This window comes from Scomber japonicus, chromosome 21 (genome assembly GCF_027409825.1).
Source record: "Scomber japonicus isolate fScoJap1 chromosome 21, fScoJap1.pri, whole genome shotgun sequence".
Lineage (NCBI taxonomy): Eukaryota > Metazoa > Chordata > Actinopteri > Scombriformes > Scombridae > Scomber > Scomber japonicus.
In genome coordinates this window covers 14,721,418-14,743,922 of record NC_070598.1, presented here as the reverse complement: position 1 = coordinate 14,743,922, position 22,505 = coordinate 14,721,418, and the positions used below count along the sequence as shown (strand labels likewise).

The window sequence follows — 22,505 nt, the reverse complement described above, 5'->3', positions numbered from 1 at the left end:
GTTTAGACTAAATGTTTCCCCTACATGTTACTTCTGCAGGAAGGAGATTGAGAGAGATTGATTTTTTAAATTTTAAGGCAAGGAACATTTTGACTCAGATGTCCTTAATGTGGGAGACTCATAACATCTTTTATGTCATATATATTCACAAATACAGATTTCCTCAGTCAAAAAAAAAACAAGAACTCTTGTCTGCAGGGTATCTAAAAAAAATAAAAAAACAATTACTTTTGAATACATTTCATCTCTTGAGAAACATAAAGGTGATGTTACAACTTGTTGAATCATAATTCTACCTTTTTTTCTCATTCTATTGTACTGTTATACTTATTCTACTTTTTCCAATTTCACTGTGTTTTTATTTATTTGAGTTATTTAGTCGCTTTATTTTATTTAGATACTTTAGTTACTTCTCCTAGGTGTTTTGATGTTATTCATACATGAAAAGAAGCATAATGTGACATTGTCCAGCTTTGTAATGGATGCGTCACAATAAACATATTTAAAACATTGTACAATTTTATTTCTGCTTGTGTTTTGTGAGTTTATTATTATTTTTCCCTGTAATACTGGCTGTAATGTTTATATTTTAGTTTTACTATGTTGTTAATTAAAAAACACAACCATGTTAAACAGCGACACCTGCTGGATATTTCTTGAAACAACTATAACATAGAGCAACTTTTTAACACAACATATATAGTATAGTTTGAGTATACCCATTTTGAGAGCTTTTCCTTTCCATAAAATGGTTTTATTGTGAGAGTTTTATGACAAAATTATGGTTCTCTATTTGTCAATCCTCAATATTCATCTTCATGTTCTTCATTATATTTCGCATTAAAAACACATTTATGTAAACTTTAATGAAAATTAAATAAATGACCCGTGTGTCCACCCCTTCAACATAACTTTCCTTCCATTTACACTTGGTAATTGAACTTATAAGTATATAATATATGTACATAGTGTTTGAAAGAAGAGAGAAGAGTTTAAAGAACAAGAGGGAACACCTGCAGTTTGTATTGGAGTCAATTAACAGTGTGCTACCTACCAATGAAACTTTAGTTCTTAAAAACTGTAACTCTTGTGAGAAATATATTTACATTTTGAGAGCAAGCAGGCTTGTGCAAACATTTGGAGGTATGGCATGTGCTTGAAGAGTTAGAACTGTGGGAGCGAGATATGTATATCACACAAATGCAAATTTTATGAAAGCAAACCTTTATTTTTTAACATTATGTCAAAACTATCTCTTTACAAAAAAACTTTATCTGTGATTTAATTTTTTGTTTAAACAACAATGTAATGTTGAAACTGAAATGAAAAACTGTCAAAATGAATGACATATTGTCTCAAATTAATGACGTATTATCTCAAAATATGGACAATGTAGTATAAAATTGTTGTCTCTTGATGTGTTGATGAAAAAGAAGGAAACCACAGCTGACACGTCTCACTTGTATATTTAAAATATTTTATTACAAAAGAGAACAGTGTCAAACATCCAGTCTTGACTCCCTGGTGCCAGTCTGAGTCTCTCTCCCCACTCCAGTTTTGGCAACACTATGTATAGTTTCCTATCTCTAAAAATTCCACCTTCTGAACAATTGATCAGTCAAGAAAAAACAGCCTCTAGCCTGACTTTTAACCTTTAACCTAAGAAAAACATGTGTTCGAATGTCACAGGGTGTCACAGGACAAAGCAGAACAGATAAAACTTTGGAAACAATCAAGCAGCAGCAGGAAATGCTTTTGCTACACCTGCAAAGCACAGCTCCAGTCATGAAAAACACATGGAAAATGAGAAAAAATGTAAAATGTCCTGGAAAATGATTTCGCCTCCCTCTGCTTCTCTGCAATGCAAACTGTTTAGAAGTTAAACAATCAAATCTAATACTAAAAATACTAAATGTATTATAAAATATAGATAAAGCAGATATAAATAGAGTAAGTATAAACCATATTCATAATAGTAAGACATAAAAGCCAGACTGAAAAGATATTGTCAGTTCATTATGATATTGTGGCAGTACATACATCTGGGTAAATTTTCAAAATGCAAAGTACAACTGTAGAAAAGGACACGTCTCTAAAGCACGGGGGTGATGTCGATGTGATAACTAGTCTGTCATATTGTAGCAGTTGAAAATGTCCTTGAAAAGTCCTGAAAAATGATTTCAAGAAGAGATCATGTGTTTTGTTTTGTATGCATTTCAGAACATCTCTGATATCATTTGTGATTGTGGACAACTTAATTTCCTCTCTCCAATTTCAGATATATTTCAGTATGTGTTTTATAGAAAGATGCTCAAATATATAGGCCTATGTAAAAAGATACATCAAAGTAGAGTATAAGGTTATCGTAAGCACTGCTCACCATGCTTCTTTAGTCTCCTCCATGTAGCAAACAGTATTAGACTATTCTTCCTTAACCTTCAGGCAATGTTCACAGAACGTCCTCGAACTGAAAATAGTTTGCTGGCTCTGTATAGACTAATGGATAATTACATAGCCTAACTTAGATAACTATGATAACTTGCTAAAAGAGGGTAGGGGGGCTGGCTGAATGAAAAAATGAAAAATGACCAAAATTAAGCAGTGTTGGCGTTAGGTGAAAATTGTGAAGGATTAGGCCTATCTCCAAAACGGGCAAAAAACGATTATCCCAAAATTTGCTAAAAGGGGCCAGGGGCGGGCTGAATGAAAAAAATAAGTAACATATAGCACAGTGGGGGCGTTATGTGAATATTGTGAAGGATTCTAGGAGAGGGGCAAAATCGCCAGGACACCGGCGCCGTGGCTTAGTTGGTTAAAGCGCCTGTCTAGTAAACAGGAGATCCTGGGTTCGAATCCCAGCGGTGCCTTTTGGACACACCGGCTGAGCCAGACCCTATGGCCAGACCTCTGTGCAACAATCGGTCACTTGGAGTCTGTCGCTGTTAATCCGTCATTGTTTGTCTCTCAAACTGTGCCAATTTGGTAAAACTACCCAGCGTGATACCGAAAGAACACAGTACGGAAACGTCAAGTTATGTTCATAGTGAAAACCATACAAACACACACACATCACAGATCACTAATAAGTTACTTATCACAATAGTAAACAGCAAAGGAAGCATAAATACAAGCTGTATGGCCTAATTGTTTCTCATGAAGTTAAGCGGTCATGTGACTTTGAATGTTTTGTATGGTTGCTGTAAAGGAACTTGTCAGACCACTTAAATTTCAAGTTTAAGTTACAAATTCAGTTTTAAATCAGCAGCAAGAGAGATGAGTCACTGACTACGAAACTACTTCCCTTGACTACTTCCCTTTTATTTAAACCTTAAATTACATTAATTTACCCATTAATAATAATGACATAATAATGAATAAATTATTTTCATGGGCATTTAAGGTGATAACTAATGGATGACAGTGAACAAAGACAGAATCTCGGATAACAACACACAAAGAAGTTTGACTTCATTCTCTACTCGGGATGCCATTACTCCACTGTATCTTTTTATGGCAAATAATGTTTTGTGCTGACATCTATGTCTGTATCATCTCTGATACATGTGTGTACTTACAGCTCTTATTTTGAAGATCATGGCAGGACTTCCATGTTGCATTATCAACTTGACATTATTCAAACACAAACTGGACTTTGCTTTGCAACTTTTCACGGCTACAAAAGACTTGATTAGATACAATTTCCTGTCTCATCAGAAAACGATAAGGTATGCATTGTGTTGCCTTTAAATATCACTCCAATGTCTGATTAATGGAAAATACAAAGTTATTAATTTGTTAATGTTAGAGCTATTTGTGAAAAGTGCTTTGTCATTGTGTTGCAGTGCTTTCATAACCATTTAAACCCCCAGAGCTCTGCACAGCGCAGAGAAATGTAGGGTTCTCACTTCCCACTTGACTATGTGTGTATGTGTCTGTCAGCAGATGGCCAATGAGGCTAAGCCATGCCCCTGTGATATTGGGGATCGGATGGAGTATGGAGGGCTCGGCCAGGAAGTCCAAATAGAGCACACTAAAGCTTATCTAGTAAAGCCATCCAATGCATCTGATAAGGCCATCATTGTCATACAAGACATCTATGGGTGGCAGCTTCCCAACACCAGATACATGGCTGATATGCTGGCTGCCAATGGATACATGTATGTAAAATACAATATTCCTCCTCTGTGTGTTCTGTAATATATATTTACATTTTAAGTAATAGTAATTTTCTCTGCCTTCCTTTGCTCTGAGAAGTGCTGTTTGTCCAGACTTCTATGTTGGAAAGGAGCCATGGAGTCCATCACATGACTGGTCCAAATTTGAGGAGTGGCTTGAAGACAAAAAACCGACCAGCATCAATAAGTAAATAACATAGTAGTTGTTAGTTTTAATTGTTTTATTTCACATTTTAGATCATTTAAATAGAGCAATTCTTTATATGATGTGGATTTCTGTGATGACATTGACATCTATTTCCTTCTCAGAGAAGTGGATGCAGTGCTGAGGTTCCTGAAGGAGCAGTTCGGGGCCAAACACATCGGAGCAGTGGGCTTCTGCTGGGGAGGGGTCGCCACACATTACCTGGCCCTGCAGTACCCAGAGGTCAAAGCTGGAGTGTCAGTCTATGGTGTGTCATTTCTGCATGGTAGATGAAGTGTAACAGTTCATTTTTATTTTCATCTGTGCAACACACGTCTAACTTGTGTTAAATATTTAAAATTTCAGACACTGTATGTGCAAAAAGAGATTTGAGTCAAAAAATATGCAGGGTTTTGTCCTGGTGGTAGTGGTGCCAACTTCATTTTCATAATGCATAACACACTGAGACAGCACAGAAGCAAGAGTGCACACATCTAGGAATTCAGTATGCAGTATAGTTTCTGATGGGTGGGTTTACATGCTTATGTGATACTGTGCAGGGATTGTCCGCGAGGGGGAGGACAGGTATGAGTTGAAGAGTCCTACTCTGTTCATCTTTGGGGAGAAAGATCATGTTATCCCCCTGGACCAGGTGAGTATGCTTGAGCATTGCTTTCACACATATGTACTGAACAGATACAGGACAACTTTAAGTTTGATAGTGAAAGTACAACCTGGTACTGCGACATCAAATGGGATCCTAGCAATAACTTCCAAAAGCTTCTACTATGTTTATATACACCATCAACAAAAATAAATGCCCTAATCACTGCCATATAACCACCAATGACATCCTTCTGGTCTTTAGGTGAGCGTCCTTGAAGAAAAGCTGAAGGAGAAATGCACGGTGGATTACCAGGTCAAGATCTTTCCTGGTCAGACTCATGGGTTTGTCCATCGTAAGAGAGAGGACATCAACCCTGCTGAGAGACCAAGCATTCAGGAGGCCAGAACAGATATGCTGAACTGGCTGAACAAGTATATGTAACTGAGGAGGTCAGATGAGCCAGCAGCACAACAGTCCAGGATATATAAGACTTTTCCATAAGACTAACTTTATAAGTCTGGACCTTTGGATTAAGGAACTGTGATTTCAAAACCAGTTAAATGTGAATTTATGCTGTGAATCCAAAGCATTTTCTCAAACTTGATGCAGTATGTTGTCTTGTATGTGTAAGCCTGCAAGCATTAGATAACTTTCATAGAACATGGTATGATTACCCTCTTTATCCGTCATGCTCGCAAATGTTTTGTTGGAATTCTCACGTTCTGTAAGATATGAAATGTAATCAAACATGGAATACACTAATAAAAAAACAAAATCATAAATCAGGTTTAACACCGGAAATCATCATCAACATGAAATCAGGACTACAGAGTCTGGAAATTTCAGCGGACCAACATTTTAATGGTGACTTTGATACTACAACAGCTTGAACATTTTGTATCAAACGATAAATAGCAAGACGCAGTGCGGTTTGGACGTGGTGCTCGGGGAAGTGCCTAACATCTCTAGAACAGCTCAGACATCTTTTAACTGTTCCAGAGCACAGCCGAGCCTACTGGTGTACATGGGGCCTTCAGTCCTCAATCTCTCCTGGGCTTCGGATGTCATCGATCTTAAGAATCATTTTGACTACTTGAGTAGCCAGCAAGATCTGCTGCTTTTTACCGATCAGGGTCTCGATCACATGTTGCTGCTTCATGTCTGTATAGGAGGAAAAAAAAAACAAAAAAACAAAAACATTCAATATGCCATGTCTTCTTGCTTTGGTGTGCTGATTAGTTGGAATTAAGTCATAGGCATGAGCTAGTACTATGCTCTGTGCACATGGTTTCTTACCGTTGGTGTTATTGTGCAGACAGTCAATGCCAAGGAAGGCGTTGTTCTCTCTGACCTGTCTGGCTCTGACCTCTGTCATAGTCTGGATGGGGTTCAGCCCACTGTTCTCAGCCAGTGCCATTGGGATCACCTCTAAAGCATCAGCAAATGACCTCATGGCATACTGCTCCAATGATGGGCACTAGAAATAAGAAGGGCCGAAGTTAGGGCGGGTTTAAGCAGCAATGTGAGGATCATTGTGTTTATTTTAATACTAAATGCAAATATTCAGAAAGTCTTGTGTTTTATTATCTCACCTTATCTGCAGCCTGGTTAACAGCGAGAGCACATGCAATCTCTGAAGCTCCACCTCCGTACACAACGCGGTTGTCTCTCACCAGATTGCGAATTACACAAAGAGCGTCATGGAGAGCACGCTTGGCCTCTTCAATGATCTAATGAGACAGAATAAATAATAACTCAACATGGATAGATCAGCATCAGTGGATACATTGGCGGATAGTTTAGTTTTTGGTTTGTGCTTACCATCTTGTTGCCTCCACGGATGAAAATGGTTACTGCCCTGGTGTTTTTGCACTCCTGGATAACCAACATGTGATCCTTAGTAGTGCCGAAGGAGATCTCCTTCACCACACCAGCTGTGCCAAGCTTCTCTGGTGTCAGCTCACAGAACCGTGGCACAATGCGGCCTCCTGTGGCGATGGCGATCAACTGCACAGGAAAAATGGTTGACATTGAATACTCACACACAAACAATAAAACTATTTTGTATCATTAACATTCTGCTCATCAGCACCACATGGCCATCAGATGGGAATGTAAGCTTGATACAAACAAAGTGAAAATATATATATTATATAAACAGTAACTTTACATTGAATTCTGTGACTTGACAGAATGTCTCTCACCTCAATCTCAGGGCCGCCGACCCAACGCACAGCAGGCAGCTCATTCTGAAGCAGAAGGTGGTTGGCTTCATCATCAAAACCCCACTGGCAGATGGCCAAGTTAGCACCGTTGCTTTTGACCTAAAGAAAGATGAGTTAACCTTTTAAGATTGTATCAATGTGGATGATAAGAATTCAGTTGTAGTGGTCGTTATATTTATGATTTGAAATATACTCGCTGCCTGAATCCTCAGCAGCTAACAAACTCTGTGGTTACCAACCTGTTGAATCATCTCCTCAAACTTCTCCTTTTCGTATTTCTGGAGGGCTTTGTAGTCCTCCACGGAGGTAACGTCCAACTTATGCTTGGTCTTGGGCTTAGGGGGCTCAAATGGGCAGGTGAGGATGGCAATTTTAACATCTTTCAGAACCTGAGTGGTAACAAAGAATAGTTGGTGTTAGCCCCATTATTGTACTTTTTGTATTATTAGGGCCCAAGCACTCAACAGTGCGAAGGCCCTATTGTAATCGTAAAGATTATTATTATCATTACTGTTATACAGCTGTCATACATTAATGCAACAAAATGTAGTGTCCTTCTGCAGCACTAAAAAGCAAATAACCATGTCCTTATGATTGTAGCTTATATATATACACCTCTATATCTTATATACCTCTAGCTTTTCTACTGAAATACATGCTGCAGTGATTACATTCACAACAAAGCCTTTGATGATCTCCAACAAACGGCTAGAATACTGTCATTTCTTGTGCTTGTTACACAGATAGATGTCGACTATTTGATTCCACACAGTTGAAAGTGGCATTTAAGATCGAGCTGATGACTTCATCTGAATGGGATATCCCTTTGTACCTTGGGCATCTGAGGGTGGCTGAACTCCTTGTCAACTATGACTCCCTTGATGAGCTGTGTGTCTTCCAGCTTGCCTCCGACCTTGCCCTCCATCTTGATGAGCTCAAAGTCTACATCCTTCCTTTCCATGTCGGCCACAGTGAGGATGGCATTCACTGCAATCTCTGCCATCTGTCTGTGGCACCGGTTGATGCTGAAAGACAACAGTACAATTTTATTGACATCATAGCAGACCTTTAGTGTAACAAAATAAAATAAAAATATTACCATCTATGTCTTCATATTTTTCTGTTGTTTAGTCCCCTTAAGTACCAGTTCGGATAGCTATATTATGGTAAAAAGCTAAACTAAACTAAAAACCCTATTGTGTCTACAAGACTCACACTTTAGATCCCAGTGTTGTCATGGCGGTCTGAACGAGTGGTTCTCTGTTGTTGGGATCGAAGGGGAAGGTTTCTGCAATTTTGTCCAACTGCTCAATAGCAATGCGTGCGGCCTGGTCATAACCGTCAGAAATCCTGATGGGGTGGATTCCGCGGTCCAGCAGCTGCTCAGCCTGCTCAAGCAGAGCCCCAGCCAGCACTGAGGGGGAAGAGGAAAATACAATAAGATCATGACCAACAATAACTGAAATATGGCTGGAACACCACAGGCTGCCTTCATCAGATTTGCAGTAATTATTTGATTTAGCACATTCCTCATGGAGTTTATTTTAAAATAGCTTGTTGATACTTAGTTTCAGTGCATTTCTGAAGCAAATCTCATCAATGCATTGACACTATGATATGGTGTTAACAGAACCTCATGAATTAAGCGTCATATATATCACTGCATGATAAAAATGCACACCGCCTATGATGTCAAAAAATCTAACTGCTTTTAGAGATGAAGATTGCAAAGCACAGCTATCTCATTTTCAGTAACACCCATCCAGGGTAGCATGACATTCTAATGATCAGTGGTTAAATCTTGCAGAACTATAAGACTATTTGTATGCTGGAGGTATTTACATTATGACCACAAGCATACCTCAGCAAGAGGTGTAAATCCAGGTTTACAACCAATATAAAATAAAAACCACCCCAGACCCATCATCTTTCTTTTTCCGTACCAACAACTCCAGTAGTTCCATCACCAATCTCATCATCCTGGGACTTGGACAGCTCCACCATAAGTTTGGCGATCTGGTGGTCCACATCCATCATGCTGAGAATAGTGGCTCCATCGTTGGTAACAGTCACTTCTCCATCCCTGTCAACCATCATCTTATCAAGACCTGGATGCAAAAATTGAAAAAATGGTCCGTGAAAAGTGAGGTACAATCTTGATTGTTAGGTAAACACTGCAGTCATTATTGCATGTGGGAAGGATACCAAATTTACAAATTACTGAATCAAATATGTTTCATGATAATTAAAGTGTAGGGAGCAGCGCAAACACATCCTTTTTATAAAGGAAAGATCATGTAGCGCAAGTTTTTGTTCTATTTTCAAAGTGAGCTTGCCTTCCAATTTATTTAGCACACAATCTACTGCTGCTTTGAACGGCTATTGCATCTCCGTGGCCGCCATGCTGGACGTAAACAGAGTCACTCTGCGGTTGTCATCGCCTTGAGCCCACCTCCTCGTTCTGTGATTGGTTCCCTATCTCAGGCAAAAATGTTGTCTTGGTGGCCATTAGGCTTTATGCCGATATGATCGGCAACATCGGATCGGCCGATATTTTGCATGTTATGCAATTTATGAGATTGGCTGTAATGTCTTAATTCACTGATCCAATCAATGTCGTCATGTTGAAACTTTTTGCAGATGCTCCCGTTGCATTGATTGCAGATGGCTTGTGTTTTATCTGTCTCATTTACTCCGAAGAAGTTCCACACCACTGATAGTTAATTTTGAGCCCTGTCACATTGCGATGGACAATTACGTTTTTTGAATCTTGAATCAGTAGCTGTCGGATTCAAACAAACATGTCGGCGGTGCGGGCAGACAGATAAAACACAAGCTATTTGCAATCTGTGCAACACTAAAGTACCTCGTGGCGAAGCATCTGCAAAATGTTTCAACACCACAAATTTTCCTGGATAGGGAACACGAGGAGGAGCATGCCGAGTTTAAGAAACGGAGCATGGACAAAGAAGACGTGATCGGATCCGTGATCGATTTCTTTAAACTCACTGATCGGTGATCGGCCCCAAAAATCGTGTAAAGTCTAGTGGCCATGCTAACTTTCTGAGCGAAGTGGAATGTCGCTGGAAAGAGAGCATGGGTTTACCCAGGCTAGCACATAGACAGAGCTGACTTTTCAGTGAAGTAGGAGACATCTTGTGTCCATCAGCTAAGCTTTTGAAATTCTTTAAATATTTTCATATTCACCGATTCAGGAACTTTGAATGAGGGAGAAGGTGTGGATAACATTTTTAGGGTTTTGACAAGAACTTATTTTGTGTGGATACACCATATCAAGACTCTCATCATCTATAAGCTCTCATCGTAAATCTTTTGAAATCAGGTGTGACTGCATTGCATTGATTTGTACTCACCATTAGGTCCCAAAGAAGTTTTAAGTGTTGAGGCAACTGCCTTAGCTGCCATAATGTGAGACTGCAAAACACAAACATGACCATGTCAGCTCACAATTTAGTCTTTCATGCATAAGACAGGCTGAAAATACCATCTGTGAGAAATAATATTATACCATTACACACTGTTTGGAGCAGGAAAAACAGTCTAATTTACATTCTTTAAACCTGAAATGTAATGACAGAATATACCAAAATGGAGGTATATCAAAATGATAATTTTCGTGCAGCTGGCGTTGATTTTTGTACACAGAGGATGTTCTAGGTTAGTGTTGATGGGTAGTATTCTACATGACATGACACTTCTCCATTCAATCGTTGTTGCATTCATCACTTCCGATAACTTATTGGAAATAATTATGGCTTATATTATTTTGATTTAGATAACATGCGATCGAATGTATTACGAACGTATAGGGTCAAACCTAAAGAAAACACTCTCTATGGTCTCTTTAACAATAATGAAAGATCAATTATCATTTATTAAATGACTGGCATATATGGATGCAAAATACAAAATACATGTGTGCTTCAAAATGTGGTATTGGAAATAATTGTACATTAATACTTCTAAGTGTCAGAATATTAAAAGTATGTAAGGATTCATATAAAAATGATTTGCATCAACAATGGCCATTTGGGGCACAGCCCTTATATAGCAACACCCACCGGGTAAGCTCTGTACAAAAAGCACATGGGCCTCATGCTAGCATGCAATGACTGGCAAATAATTTAGATAATCATTACATGTTGATAAATCGACACCAGCTTTGTTAGATAAATGCGTAAAACCTGTGACTCTTAGTCCTATATATTAACATTTATAATGATGACCTAATGTGGCTTGCAGATTAACTAAAACAAATTAGCATCTTGCTAGCCAGCATGCCAAAGCAAGCTAACTCATTGTACCTTCAATGCGTCAATGCCTGATAGCCGAGTCTTCTTATCCTGGTCTTTAATGATGATGAAAGGCCTTCCATATTCATCGAAAGCTAACGTCCCCAGCGAGGACATGTTGGCTGGCCGATTTGGTCACTTATTGGGTGCAGCACGGATAAAAAAGACGAGTTTTGCGGTGTAACTGTGGAGTGTTGCTTGCTGAAAGCCGCACCGGTTTGCAGGCGACTTCTGGAAGGATCCACGGGCGGGGAGGGAGGAACCAAGTCTCCTTAAGCGCATCTTATTACTACAGACATTTTTATCCAGGATGACAATATACAACTTATTCATTTGTTCTTAAATAATTCCGAAACATCATTAGAAGAATTTTATTTTAAATATTAAAGAGTCAAAAGTGGATAAAGAAAAAAGCTTTGTAATGTGGTTTCTTCCAATCACGTTCAATCTCACGCGGTGTCCTAATCTCGCGTGGATACCGACAGGAGGGACTGGGACTCGTAGTGTATGAATCTTACAGCGGTCCTGAAAAGGTACAGTTTATTTTCTGACAACTTTTTCTGACACTTAGCTTACATAATTGTATTCAAGTTTTATCTGGATAGATTAAGTTCGGAAAAGGCAACAGTAACATTAGATATGGGCCAAGTCTCCTTGCTGTCATATGTAGCGTTAGTTTTCACTTACTAGCTACAACGTGTAACTTGATTGACTCCTTGGGGTCACATTGATTTAGATTTCACTAAATAGATAACATGCTCGAATCCACGTGTACTTGGCGGTAATGTGGGAAACACATGTATGCTGTCAATGACCAAAACTGACGCAACGTCCGGTGTTTAGGTTTAATGAGTGACCGTGTAAATTAGTGACTTCCAACCGAATGTGTCAGTGGTTGGTGACGGCAGCTGTTGAAAACACAAACATAATAACACATGTACTCTTAAAACCCTTTAATTACATGTTAAAATGGACATGTATTCGTCTGATCCCTTTTTTTGTTTAATTATGTAAATTAAATGGTGTCACCAATAAGAAGCATTCACATTTCTTTCACTTATTTTCTTAAATTATTTTGTTCAAATGTCTTGTCTAGAGTAGAGGAAACGCTTAGTAATAACACAGTAATATTACAATACAATGTTAAGAAAAATAAAATGATAGAATTCACAAAAACATAATCAGATAAAACTACACAATATAAAAAGATGATAGAAAGAAGTCTAACTTAGAAATTAAATGAGCAATTTTGCAAACCAACTTAACTCTGGGAAAATTGTCCACAATTTTTCTCAAGAGATGAAATGTCTTTAAAGCTTTTTGTTTGCAGATACCCTGCAGACAGAATCATAGAATATCTGAAGTGAACATAAAACAAGTCTTTTTTGGAAGAAAAGCACAAGTAGTCTACCTTTGTGAATGATGTTTGCCCAAAAGGCACTGCAATTTTATCAAGTTATCAACTTGGCTCTACATTAAAAAATAAGACCGCACTTTCTGTAATAGACACAGAGACCTTATGAGTCTCCTAGGTGAATAAGGACACTTGAGTCCAAAATTTGCTTTGGTGAATTTGGGCATAACAAAAGAGAAAAGGACTCAACCTCCTTTTTGCAGTAGGAACATAAAGGGGGAACATCAAGTCTAAAATTGTGAATGGGGATAGTGGAAATGCTGAATTTTGTTGCAGTGTCCCACACTGATGGGTCACAATTTAAACAGTTGGTGGCCTGGTCAGTTGTGGCATTTCACCTGTTACCTGTCTAATCTTGCATTATGTAACGTTAAGAAAGCTGAGAAAAACCAAACTTGAACTTCACTTATAAGCTATAAGTAATAATTCAATTATAAGTATATTCACCATAAAACTCACACACGTTCTCTCAACTACTTCCTGCACTAGTTTGCCCTGCTTCATCAGTTAAAGTAATTATTCTTTGGGATATGTACATTTAGAAATGACTGTGTTGTTTCTCTGGTTTCTTTAGGATGCCCTGTGAAGTGAAGCCGCGGTTCCTGGTTCTGTACGGGTCTCAGAAGGGCCAAGCTCAGTCTATAGCAGAAGGGATAACTGAGGAGGCAGAGGAGCACGGACTGGTTGCTGAGCTCAGCTGCTTGAATCAGAACGAAAAGGTAGCTGTTGCACATTATTATACATCTCTTGTACTGCTTGGCTGCTGACACACAAAAACACATGAAATGACATAATCACCAACTACTTTCATTCGGAGTCATTTTTAAAGAAAACATTTCCAAATTCTCTGGTTTTGGGAAATAGTGATGAACATTTTTGACCCATTTTGACATTTTATAGACAAGCGATTAATTGATCGATCATGAAAAAATTGTTAGTTTCAACACATCAATAGCAACTTAGTGAAAGTGATTTTGCCTGATGGACATTTACTGTATAATTAATCATATAACTGGTTCCAGTACAATCTGGAGAAGGAGAATGCCCCAGTGGTCTTTATTGTGTCAACTACTGGAGATGGGGAACCGCCAGACAATACCCTTCAATTTGTGAAGCACATCAAGAAGAAGACCCTCTCCACTGACCACTATAAACACCTTTGCTATGCACTTTTAGGTAAATTTCATTATAAGGGGTCTGAGGTAGCTGCTTTGACAGTTCATCTGTCCAGATAGGGAGCTGGATTTGCAAAGCATATTTATGTAAATCATTTGAATGCAGAGCACTGCATATTGTTTACTCTCTAAACAGTAGCTGGCTTGAGAAATCTTCATCTGTTGTCATCTGTCTGCTCCAGCTTTAGGAGACACAAATTATGCAAATTTCTGCAACTGTGGGAAGACAATTGAGCGTCGTCTACAGGAACTTGGAGCCAAACAGTTTTATGCGACAGGATATGCAGATGATGGTGTAGGGTAAGTAATGCAGAGAAATAAAGTGTAAGCATCCAACTTAAAACATTTGAACTTTAACTTACCCACAAAGCTCTGTTTTTATTTTTATTACCTTGTTGTCACTTTATCGTCTCATGTACTTTGTTCTCTCTAGGCTGGAGGTGGTTTTGGACCCCTGGATTGAAGGACTGTGGAAAGCAATCAAAGGAGCCCTATCAAAAATGGCCTCTGATAGGACTGGCCAGTTTAAAGGGGAGGTGGGCGATTCAGCAAAGGAAGCTCCTGATTCATCCGTACCAGATGTCCAGCTAAACCTCCTAAGCCTCACTGACCACCAGAACTGCGAGTCAGCCGGAGCATCTGTGGAATCTGATTCCAAATTTGCATCTGCTGCTTCATCTTCAGTTTCTGCTACACAGACTGCTGTTTCTGATCTCAAGCCAACATCCCCTGCAGGGAGCCCCAGGTTGGCTTCCCAGCCTGGTGGCATTGCCAGTGTTTCTACATCAGCACCGGAGACACAGACTGGGGGTGCTGGAGTTCACCATGTTGCTTTGGCAGCTTCACTGACATGCTCGATGCCCCCACTGTCTGAGTCATCACTTAATGTTCCTACTCTGCCTCCTCCCTACCTCGATGTCTCTCTTCAGGAAGTAGACGGAGAGGTGAGGGAAGATGTTTCTGCTAAAATCAATATCTTCCCCATATTTCACTTTTTTCTCCTTTTTAAAGATCCTAAAGATCCTGTACAAATTGAGTTATTTCTTTTCCATTTTGCCCACTTATATGAAGAATGAGAATGTTTTCTTTCAGATTACTGCGCAATCAAACAAAGAGGCTCTTCATGAAGTACCCATATCCAGGGCAGCTCAGCTGACCAGAGGAGATTCAGTCAAGACAGCCCTTCTCCTAGAAATGGACATCTCTGTAGGCTTGACATAATTATGTTTTTTATGGGTTTTTTTGTATTTTTCTAAACCTGCAACATAATTTCAGACGGACGTAGATGGCAGTTTTAGATGCTTCTTTTTCATCCTAAGGCCTACCCGATGATGACCTATCAGCCAGGGGATTCGTTTGATGTTGTCTGCCCAAACAGGACCTCTGAGGTGGAGGACTTGCTCCACAGACTGGGTCTTCAGGATCAGAGGAAACATTGTGTTCATATTTCTTTACGCAAAGACACCAAGAAAAAAGGTGAATGCACCTGTCAAATATTTTAACATGCGCATAACGTAATATGTCACAACATAGTATTCCTTGTATGTTGATGGCACACTGCATGCTCCCTTTTGCATTTATGTTCCTCTTATGATCATTCTGACATGTTGTTTCCTCCCTGCTTGTAGGTGCCCAAGTGCCATCCCACATTCCCCAGAACATTTCTCTGCTGTACTTGCTCACATGGTGTCTGGAGATCAGAAGTGTTCCTAAGAAGGTATGTCCAAACACTGAATGACAAAAGGAGGACAATTAGTCAAATGTCAAAATATGGCAGCAGTCTTACAGCTATTTTATTAAATACAGAAATCTCAGTATTGTTTAATAATGTTTTAAATAATATGGTACATGACAGGATATAACTTGGATAGGCATAAGGGAAATATTACTGCTGATTTCTGCACTGATTATACATAATAAACAATGTGGTCTAAATCAAATTGATTATGTGTCAGAGAGATATGGCACATCTTAATTGTACCAGTTACCATCTGTTGAGTTTCCTGTTGCGTACAGGGCCTCTTTTCTCCTCAGTTTTATTGAATCTCTGCTCACAAATTGATCGTTACAGGTCAAAATGTTGTGTACAGACTTATAAGGCAGTAGAGTTTTTATTTTACAACACCCGTCTGTGTAATCCAAGCAGTTAATCAGTTTCACTAAAGCATTCACAACTCCTATAATATTTAATCTGCACAATGTCAAGGAATTTCTTGTAATATATGAAATTGCATTAAACACTCCACATTTCCTTGCTTACTGTTTCTCCTCAGACCAATGTGAGAATCTTATTACTAGAAACATCCAGAGACCCTGACAGTGACAGATGCAATTATGTGACACTTATTAAAATACTGGTTAAGTGCTGGCTGCATGGGATTTATTGGAAGGTGCAGATCATAATTCTCCCAATACAAGCCTCAAAAACATGCCACTAATCTCTGCGTACGTGCACACAAACTGTTATGAATCACTGAAATTATACAGAACACTTGGGCATGACAAATGTTTAGACGTTCTGATTATTCTGTCAAAGTAATTAATGGATGTGGCATAAAACAAAATCCCTCCGAAAGCTGCTCAGGAGAAGCATTGTAATATTTCTTCATGATCCCTTTTAATTCTGTAGTTGACATCATCCTTTCTAAGAAGAACAACAGCAACTGATGAGATACCAGTTTAACAGCAGCTTGTCTATTGGAAATGTAATGTATCAATTGATTTTGATTAATTTGTTAAAGGATTAAAGCTTGTTTCTCAGTAGCTTCAAAAGCATTTAAAGATCAAATGGCAATTTTATGAGGGCTGAGAGTAGTCTGGCTAACGCCAGACCCTACCACAAGTGAGGTAGGGTCTGGTGAGGAGCCGTTCATTTTCTCGTATTTGAGGCGAGATCAATGAATGTCGATCAAATGCTTCTGTACGCTACTGGACAAACTTACAGCCAATCAACGATACACAATGACATATTCAGAGCCTGTAGGGAGCAGCGAACACATCCTTTTTATGAAGGAAAAATCATGTAGCGCAAGTTTTTCTTCTATTTTCAAAGTGAACTTGCCTTCCAATTTATTTAGCACACAATCTACTGCTGCTTTGAACGGTTGCTGCACCTCCGTGGCCGCCATGCTGGATGTAAACAGGCTCTAAGGGCATCATCGCCTTGAGCCCGCCTCCCTGTTCTGTGATTGATTCCCTATCTCAGGCGAAAAGTTTGTCTTGGTGGCCATGCTAACTTTCTGAGCCAAGTGGGATGTCGCTGGAAATAGAGCATGGGTTTACCCAGGCAAGGCTGAGAGAGTATTATGTAATAAATGTGTTAAAATGGCAGCTTTTCATAAATGGTCTGGTGTCAAGGTCCAGCTCTAGTAAGGCTTCTGGCATCAAGTTTTCATTTATTTGGAAAACATACAAAGACTTTTTTCAATGGCATGTCTGCAGCATGACATTGAGGCAGTGTCAGAAAATGTATTATATTTGGAATGGAAACTTGTGTAAGAAAAGAAAAGCCACCTTTGCTGCTGATGGAGGTTTAGAACAGCTTCAAATGACTTTACTTTCAATTTCTGTCCCTTCTCTCTTTGTCAGGCGTTTCTCCGAGTGCTGGTGGAGTATACAAGGGACAGTGTGCAGAAGAGAAGACTGCAGGAGCTCTGCAGTAAACAAGGCGCTGCAGACTACAACCTGTACGTGAGAGACCAGAGCCTCAGCTTTTTAGAGCTCCTTGCGGCTTTCCCATCCTGCTCGCCTCCTCTTCACCTCCTCATAGGTCAGCGCACCTTCTGTTATTTCAGTCCCTCAGTTGTAAGATCAATAATCCTCAGAGTACATAACAAGTATGTGTAAAGGGTCAAAACTGTCCTTGCAACATGAAAACCACTCTGAAGCACAAAACCTGGAAAAAACACTTTTTTTACTTTAACTGTTTTTGTTTTATTCAGTCTAGATGTCACGCAGCATTTAGGTGGATCTCATGCTTGGCAATTCCCTCGTAACTACAGAAAAAACAAGATGTTTGTCTTTTTAGTTTTTAAGTAAATTTATTATAATAGATGCATTTTTAATTAAACGCTAGGTTCCCTGCTGCCTGACACAAACAGGGGAGTTACAGTGATTGACACCAGCTTGGGATTTAGTCTGCACCTGTATAAATCATCAGTGGAATAACTGACTTCAGAAATGTTTATTTATCTCATAAAAAGACTTCAGGTTATGATAAGTTTTGCATTCTGAATTGTTGAAGTTTAGTTCAACAGTTTAGGTTTTTTCTGTCCAGATCATTTCCATCCAGTAGGGGTTGCTGTAGCCTCAAAAAAGCGAGCATCACAAACTTAGTCTCAAGGCTGGTTGTGTTGGAGCATTTAATTACACAGAATGGTCAGACAGTGTACATCAGAGGGCTCCCAAAAGGATCAACACTCATTTCCATGTCTCATTTTGAGGACCACATAGCTCCAATATGTTTTTTGTGTCACAGTTTCTGTAAACATAATAGCAGTGCTGCACTTGTGAGTCAGGAGATATTTCTCGCTGTATTCATTATTTCCCTCTCTGCTAAGACTATTGATAAATTGTTGCTGCCGTCTGCTGGCTATGCCATCCCTCCTTTGACCCTTTAAACCAACTGTTGGTAGTAAAGTATTGTTTTCTCTCAGCTCATTAAGATAACTGGCTGACCGTTCAGTGTAGATGTAATAAGCTTTGACTGAAATTTACCAGACAGTGAAATTAGTTGGCTACAGCTTTATATACAAGTAGAGTTGTCCTCTAAAACAGCTGTGTCACAGCTCCTGGCCTATGCCAGTGTCAGTTATTTTTGGCCTACTTGCCAACCGCAGCACCTTTTTCAGTGGTGAACTGATGCAGAAATTGGCAATCGGGACAATCGTGCCATGGTGAAAAATGCAGTGCTGGAGGCCCTTCAGGACAACAGCTGTTATGCAGGGGGACAGGAAGCTGTTTACCGGTGAGCCACTGGGACTCACAAGGACGTGAGCGCACAGGGGTCAGCGTAGATCAGAGGTTAATGGTCAACCCTGCGTCACTTTTAAAGTACACCGTATTTTTGCACTGTTCTCGGTTCATTACCCCGACTGAAAGGAAGATGTTTGCTGATCAGAGTTTATGTGGCCATACTCTAACTATCAGAGAGATGTGGCTCAACACAGATGTCTTCCGCCAAATGCAGGCTGGGTAAAAAAGTAAATGCTGGGTATAAATTGAGAAAGATACCTGCTTCCCAGAGTCAGTTCTTTTGTCGTATGATCCATTCTTTCATATAGTGTGTCAGATGAAAACTTTGAGGTCATAGCCCCAGGGAACTAAATGCTGTCCATGAGCATCTTTTTCAATTTACTTTACGGCAGAGCTCAAATGAAATTATAGCAGGGTGCAGTTTTATTCTTCTTTTTTTTTCCTACCTCACTGTGACCAAACTTAAGTAAAGCGAATGTTTCAGTATCCCAAGAGGTTGGATCTCCCCCTGCTTTCTCCAGAAAAGCTTGAAAGTCAAAATTAAGTTTTCCGGTCAAAGAAAACACACTGCACATCACACATTCCCATTTTATACAGTTAAGATAAAATAAAATGCCATGAAAAACTCTTAAATGGTTTGTAAGAGCGTGCACTTGCATGTCCCTTTCTCAGAAGTAACTTGAAATTAGCATTTTTAGGCTATTAAAAGAAGTAAATCTTCCTTTGGTGGATTCTTCTTAATACTTTAATGCTAAAAACCTCTCTAATTTCACATGCAGCCAAAGAAACTATCCATGTATCTTAAGCAGAATAATTTTTATGTGTAGCCACATTTCTATATCATTCTTTTCCCACTAAACTGGTACTTCTGCATATAAATTGCAGCGCAGGGAGACTTTTCAGATGGAATAGATTATATTGTGCAGTATGATCGATGATACCCTGAACAAGACCAATTGTGGAAACATAGCAGGGACCCCGCGACTGTATTTTACATCATACCTTTTTTTTAAATACAAAATTTAAGATGTATCCTCAAGCCATTCACTGCAACAAAAAGTCTCGCACTCGAAGATTTTAAAAGTGATGTATCCTTTGTATCTGCCAGCAGTATCATCATAGTGCAGTGATCTGAGATGATGGATTGATCGTCCTCTGTTTCGGACATACGCTGTCACTCTGTGATAGAGAGGCAGCAACTTGAGCACTGTGCAGAGGCGAGGGATTTTGTTAACGTACACGATACACACACCGATGGAAGGATGTGTGTTTCCATGATGGGAAAATGATCTGTTGAAAAAGATTTCGTCCTTTAAGGTGTTACTTACTGCCCCTTTGTTTTGAGAAACTGTGAAAACAATAATGATTTTTTAAATCCATTTGTGTTGCAGCGTAGCTCTAATTATTTCTGAAGGTTTTTTTTATACAAATGACTTGCTGTAGGTTGTATCTACAGTACAAGCATATTGATTATATCAAAGCAAGGCTATTCTGTAATCTGTGCTCTCCTTGTAAAATGACTTTCCCCACCAATCATTAATAACTTTTGAGCCTTTAAGTCTTCACATTTGAACTTCTTTTTCAGAATATATGGTCGTTTCATTATTTATTTATTTCACTTTGTGAATAATCAAAACAAAATTAAGCTAATCCTCTATCTATATCATTGAGATGACGCCTTGAACAAATCTGGTCTGCTTCTTCTAGGCTGTGCAGTTTCAACATGTAGTTGTCAAATACAAGATCTTGACTGGGCACACAAAGATCTTCTTAAATAACGACCAACGTAATTCTATATAAAATATTCATATTTTATCAAACTGAATGTATAAAGTCTTGGTTACATCATTATGTCTGTTCTTTAGTGCCTGAGACTGTTGATTTTTTTTCGCTGCCGTGTTTTTGTTGAGAACCTTCTCTCACAGTCATTTTTAAGTGTGCCATATATCACCTGTTTTTCTCTCAAAGAGATGAAATGGACGTCAAAGTGCCGAGCGGTCTCCCCAACACCCTGAGCTGTTTAGATGTCAGAAGAATCCAGAATGAGAGGGAGAGAGCAGATTTAATCCAGCTGTTTGTCTTTCTAAGCAATTTAGCAGAAAAATGTGTTATTGTAAAGGCCTCAGCTGCTACTTATGCTGTGGATTTACATCTCCAGCTTCATCTATCATTTAGATACCAATAAAATGTAAGGGAGTACATAGCAAGCACAAGTGATCCAACTCTCAATCACTCACTCTTTTTGCCCACACCAAATAATTGATGGTGTACACAGCATAACAAACTGCCTATCCTGTTGCTACGGGGCAAAAAGTTATCTATAACTCCTATAACTTTTCCTGATTTCACTGACACCTCCTCATGAATGGAATGCACTCTGCATATTACCCAAAAGAGGGCACCTTCATGGCTGGCATTGAAATAAGTTCTGCATAAGCAATCTATTTCTTACTAGCTCCACATCTGGACACTTGGGATTCCATAACCCTGAGTTTGTAATTTCATAAATATAGAAGTGTGTCCTAGAAACAAGACCGTAACCTGGGTGGGAGTAACTGAGGATAGATTGGTAGGTAGGACGTCTCAATAGGCTGAGATGACTTTCGCTTATTATGTCTCCTATCTGTCATGGGTGTGTCTTGTGTAACAAAATCTGAGCAAGACGGAAAAGATGATTGACAGTTGTGCTTGCCTTTCAGAGCATCTGCCGAAACTGCAGCCCCGGCCTTATTCAGCAGCCAGGTAAGGTGACAGAAAAATAAGAGTGGAGTTTTTTTTATTTTATACTGTACAAAACTAGACACAACTGTGTTCTTATTGAAGCATTACGAATAACAAAGTCTGTCTTAATATTAACATGTGATCATAAAGGCTTAAATCTTCATCATTTCCACTGGTATTTCCTTGCTGCACGATTACTATCGATTAAGAAATTGTACAAAGATGAAGATTTGAATCCTTGGGTGTGGTTTCAGCTTAATCTGAAACATCTGCCATATTTTGGACTGACTAACCCAGTGTGTCAAAACAGTGTTTGCATATGGAAAAAGTTTGAAATGACCCTGAATGTAAAAAAATCTTTTATGTAAAAAAACCCAAACTATGTTCTGCATTATATTTTGGTCTTGTGACCTTCTAACCTCGTTTTCGATGTTGATATTTGACCCCTGTCCATGCATCATGATATATCACTATATCCTCCACTTTGTTTATTAGGCACTACTCAACTAGACAACTGGAGTCTGCATGATAAAATATATATTGATCTTACACTATTAGTGGCTGGGAAATGCATTGCTATACACTGGAGAGCCAATATTTTGCCAACTCCTTCAAAGTGTTGGATTGAGCCTTTCAAATGATCACTTGACATGGTTTATTTACTGTAATGTCAAAGGGAAGCTTCAGGAGGAAGGAAGAGGATATGGCATTTTCACA

The 22,505-nt window shown here is 39.0% G+C and overlaps 3 protein-coding genes and 1 non-coding gene across 5 annotated transcripts in view; 3 read left to right on the top strand and 1 right to left on the bottom strand.

Annotated features, from left to right (window-relative positions):
• The first annotated feature begins 2,793 nt into the window (after positions 1-2,793).
• Positions 2,794-2,867, top strand: trnat-agu (transfer RNA threonine (anticodon AGU)). Its single transcript has one exon. It is a non-coding gene; the product is annotated as a tRNA-Thr (tRNA).
• A 768-nt stretch (positions 2,868-3,635) lies between these two features.
• On the top strand, positions 3,636-5,452 carry cmbl (carboxymethylenebutenolidase homolog (Pseudomonas)). 2 transcript variants are annotated; one of them, XM_053342448.1, is made up of 6 exons: positions 3,636-3,725; positions 3,940-4,157; positions 4,255-4,362; positions 4,485-4,627; positions 4,920-5,011; positions 5,228-5,452. In XM_053342448.1, exons 2-6 carry the CDS (start codon positions 3,943-3,945, stop codon positions 5,405-5,407), a joined length of 738 nt encoding a protein of 245 aa, XP_053198423.1. In that variant the 5' UTR covers positions 3,636-3,725; positions 3,940-3,942; the 3' UTR covers positions 5,408-5,452. The 2 variants fall into 2 exon arrangements, with proteins under 2 accessions (XP_053198423.1, XP_053198422.1); XM_053342447.1 differs by having other exon boundaries at positions 3,642-3,725; positions 3,943-4,157.
• A 350-nt stretch (positions 5,453-5,802) lies between these two features.
• cct5 (chaperonin containing TCP1, subunit 5 (epsilon)) lies at positions 5,803-11,732 on the bottom strand. The gene is made up of 11 exons (XM_053342538.1): positions 11,517-11,732; positions 10,566-10,626; positions 9,135-9,299; positions 8,407-8,605; positions 8,024-8,216; positions 7,431-7,580; positions 7,171-7,290; positions 6,788-6,973; positions 6,559-6,696; positions 6,263-6,443; positions 5,803-6,127 (listed from the first exon to the last, which is right to left on the bottom strand). The coding sequence occupies exons 1-11, from the start codon at positions 11,619-11,621 to the stop codon at positions 6,000-6,002; spliced, it is 1,626 nt and encodes a 541-aa protein (XP_053198513.1). The 5' UTR covers positions 11,622-11,732; the 3' UTR covers positions 5,803-5,999.
• Positions 11,733-11,988: 256 nt separating this feature from the next.
• The window catches only part of mtrr (5-methyltetrahydrofolate-homocysteine methyltransferase reductase), a 295,323-nt gene continuing 284,806 nt past the window's right edge, over positions 11,989-22,505 (top strand). Inside the window, exons 1-10 of the mRNA XM_053342757.1 lie at positions 11,989-12,037; positions 13,493-13,637; positions 13,941-14,094; positions 14,276-14,393; positions 14,527-15,049; positions 15,186-15,299; positions 15,413-15,569; positions 15,722-15,810; positions 17,682-17,862; positions 21,767-21,809. Coding sequence (XP_053198732.1) covers positions 12,012-12,037; positions 13,493-13,637; positions 13,941-14,094; positions 14,276-14,393; positions 14,527-15,049; positions 15,186-15,299; positions 15,413-15,569; positions 15,722-15,810; positions 17,682-17,862; positions 21,767-21,809 — 1,550 coding nt within the window. The 5' untranslated portion in view covers positions 11,989-12,011. The remainder of the gene's footprint in view (positions 12,038-13,492; positions 13,638-13,940; positions 14,095-14,275; positions 14,394-14,526; positions 15,050-15,185; positions 15,300-15,412; positions 15,570-15,721; positions 15,811-17,681; positions 17,863-21,766; positions 21,810-22,505) is intronic.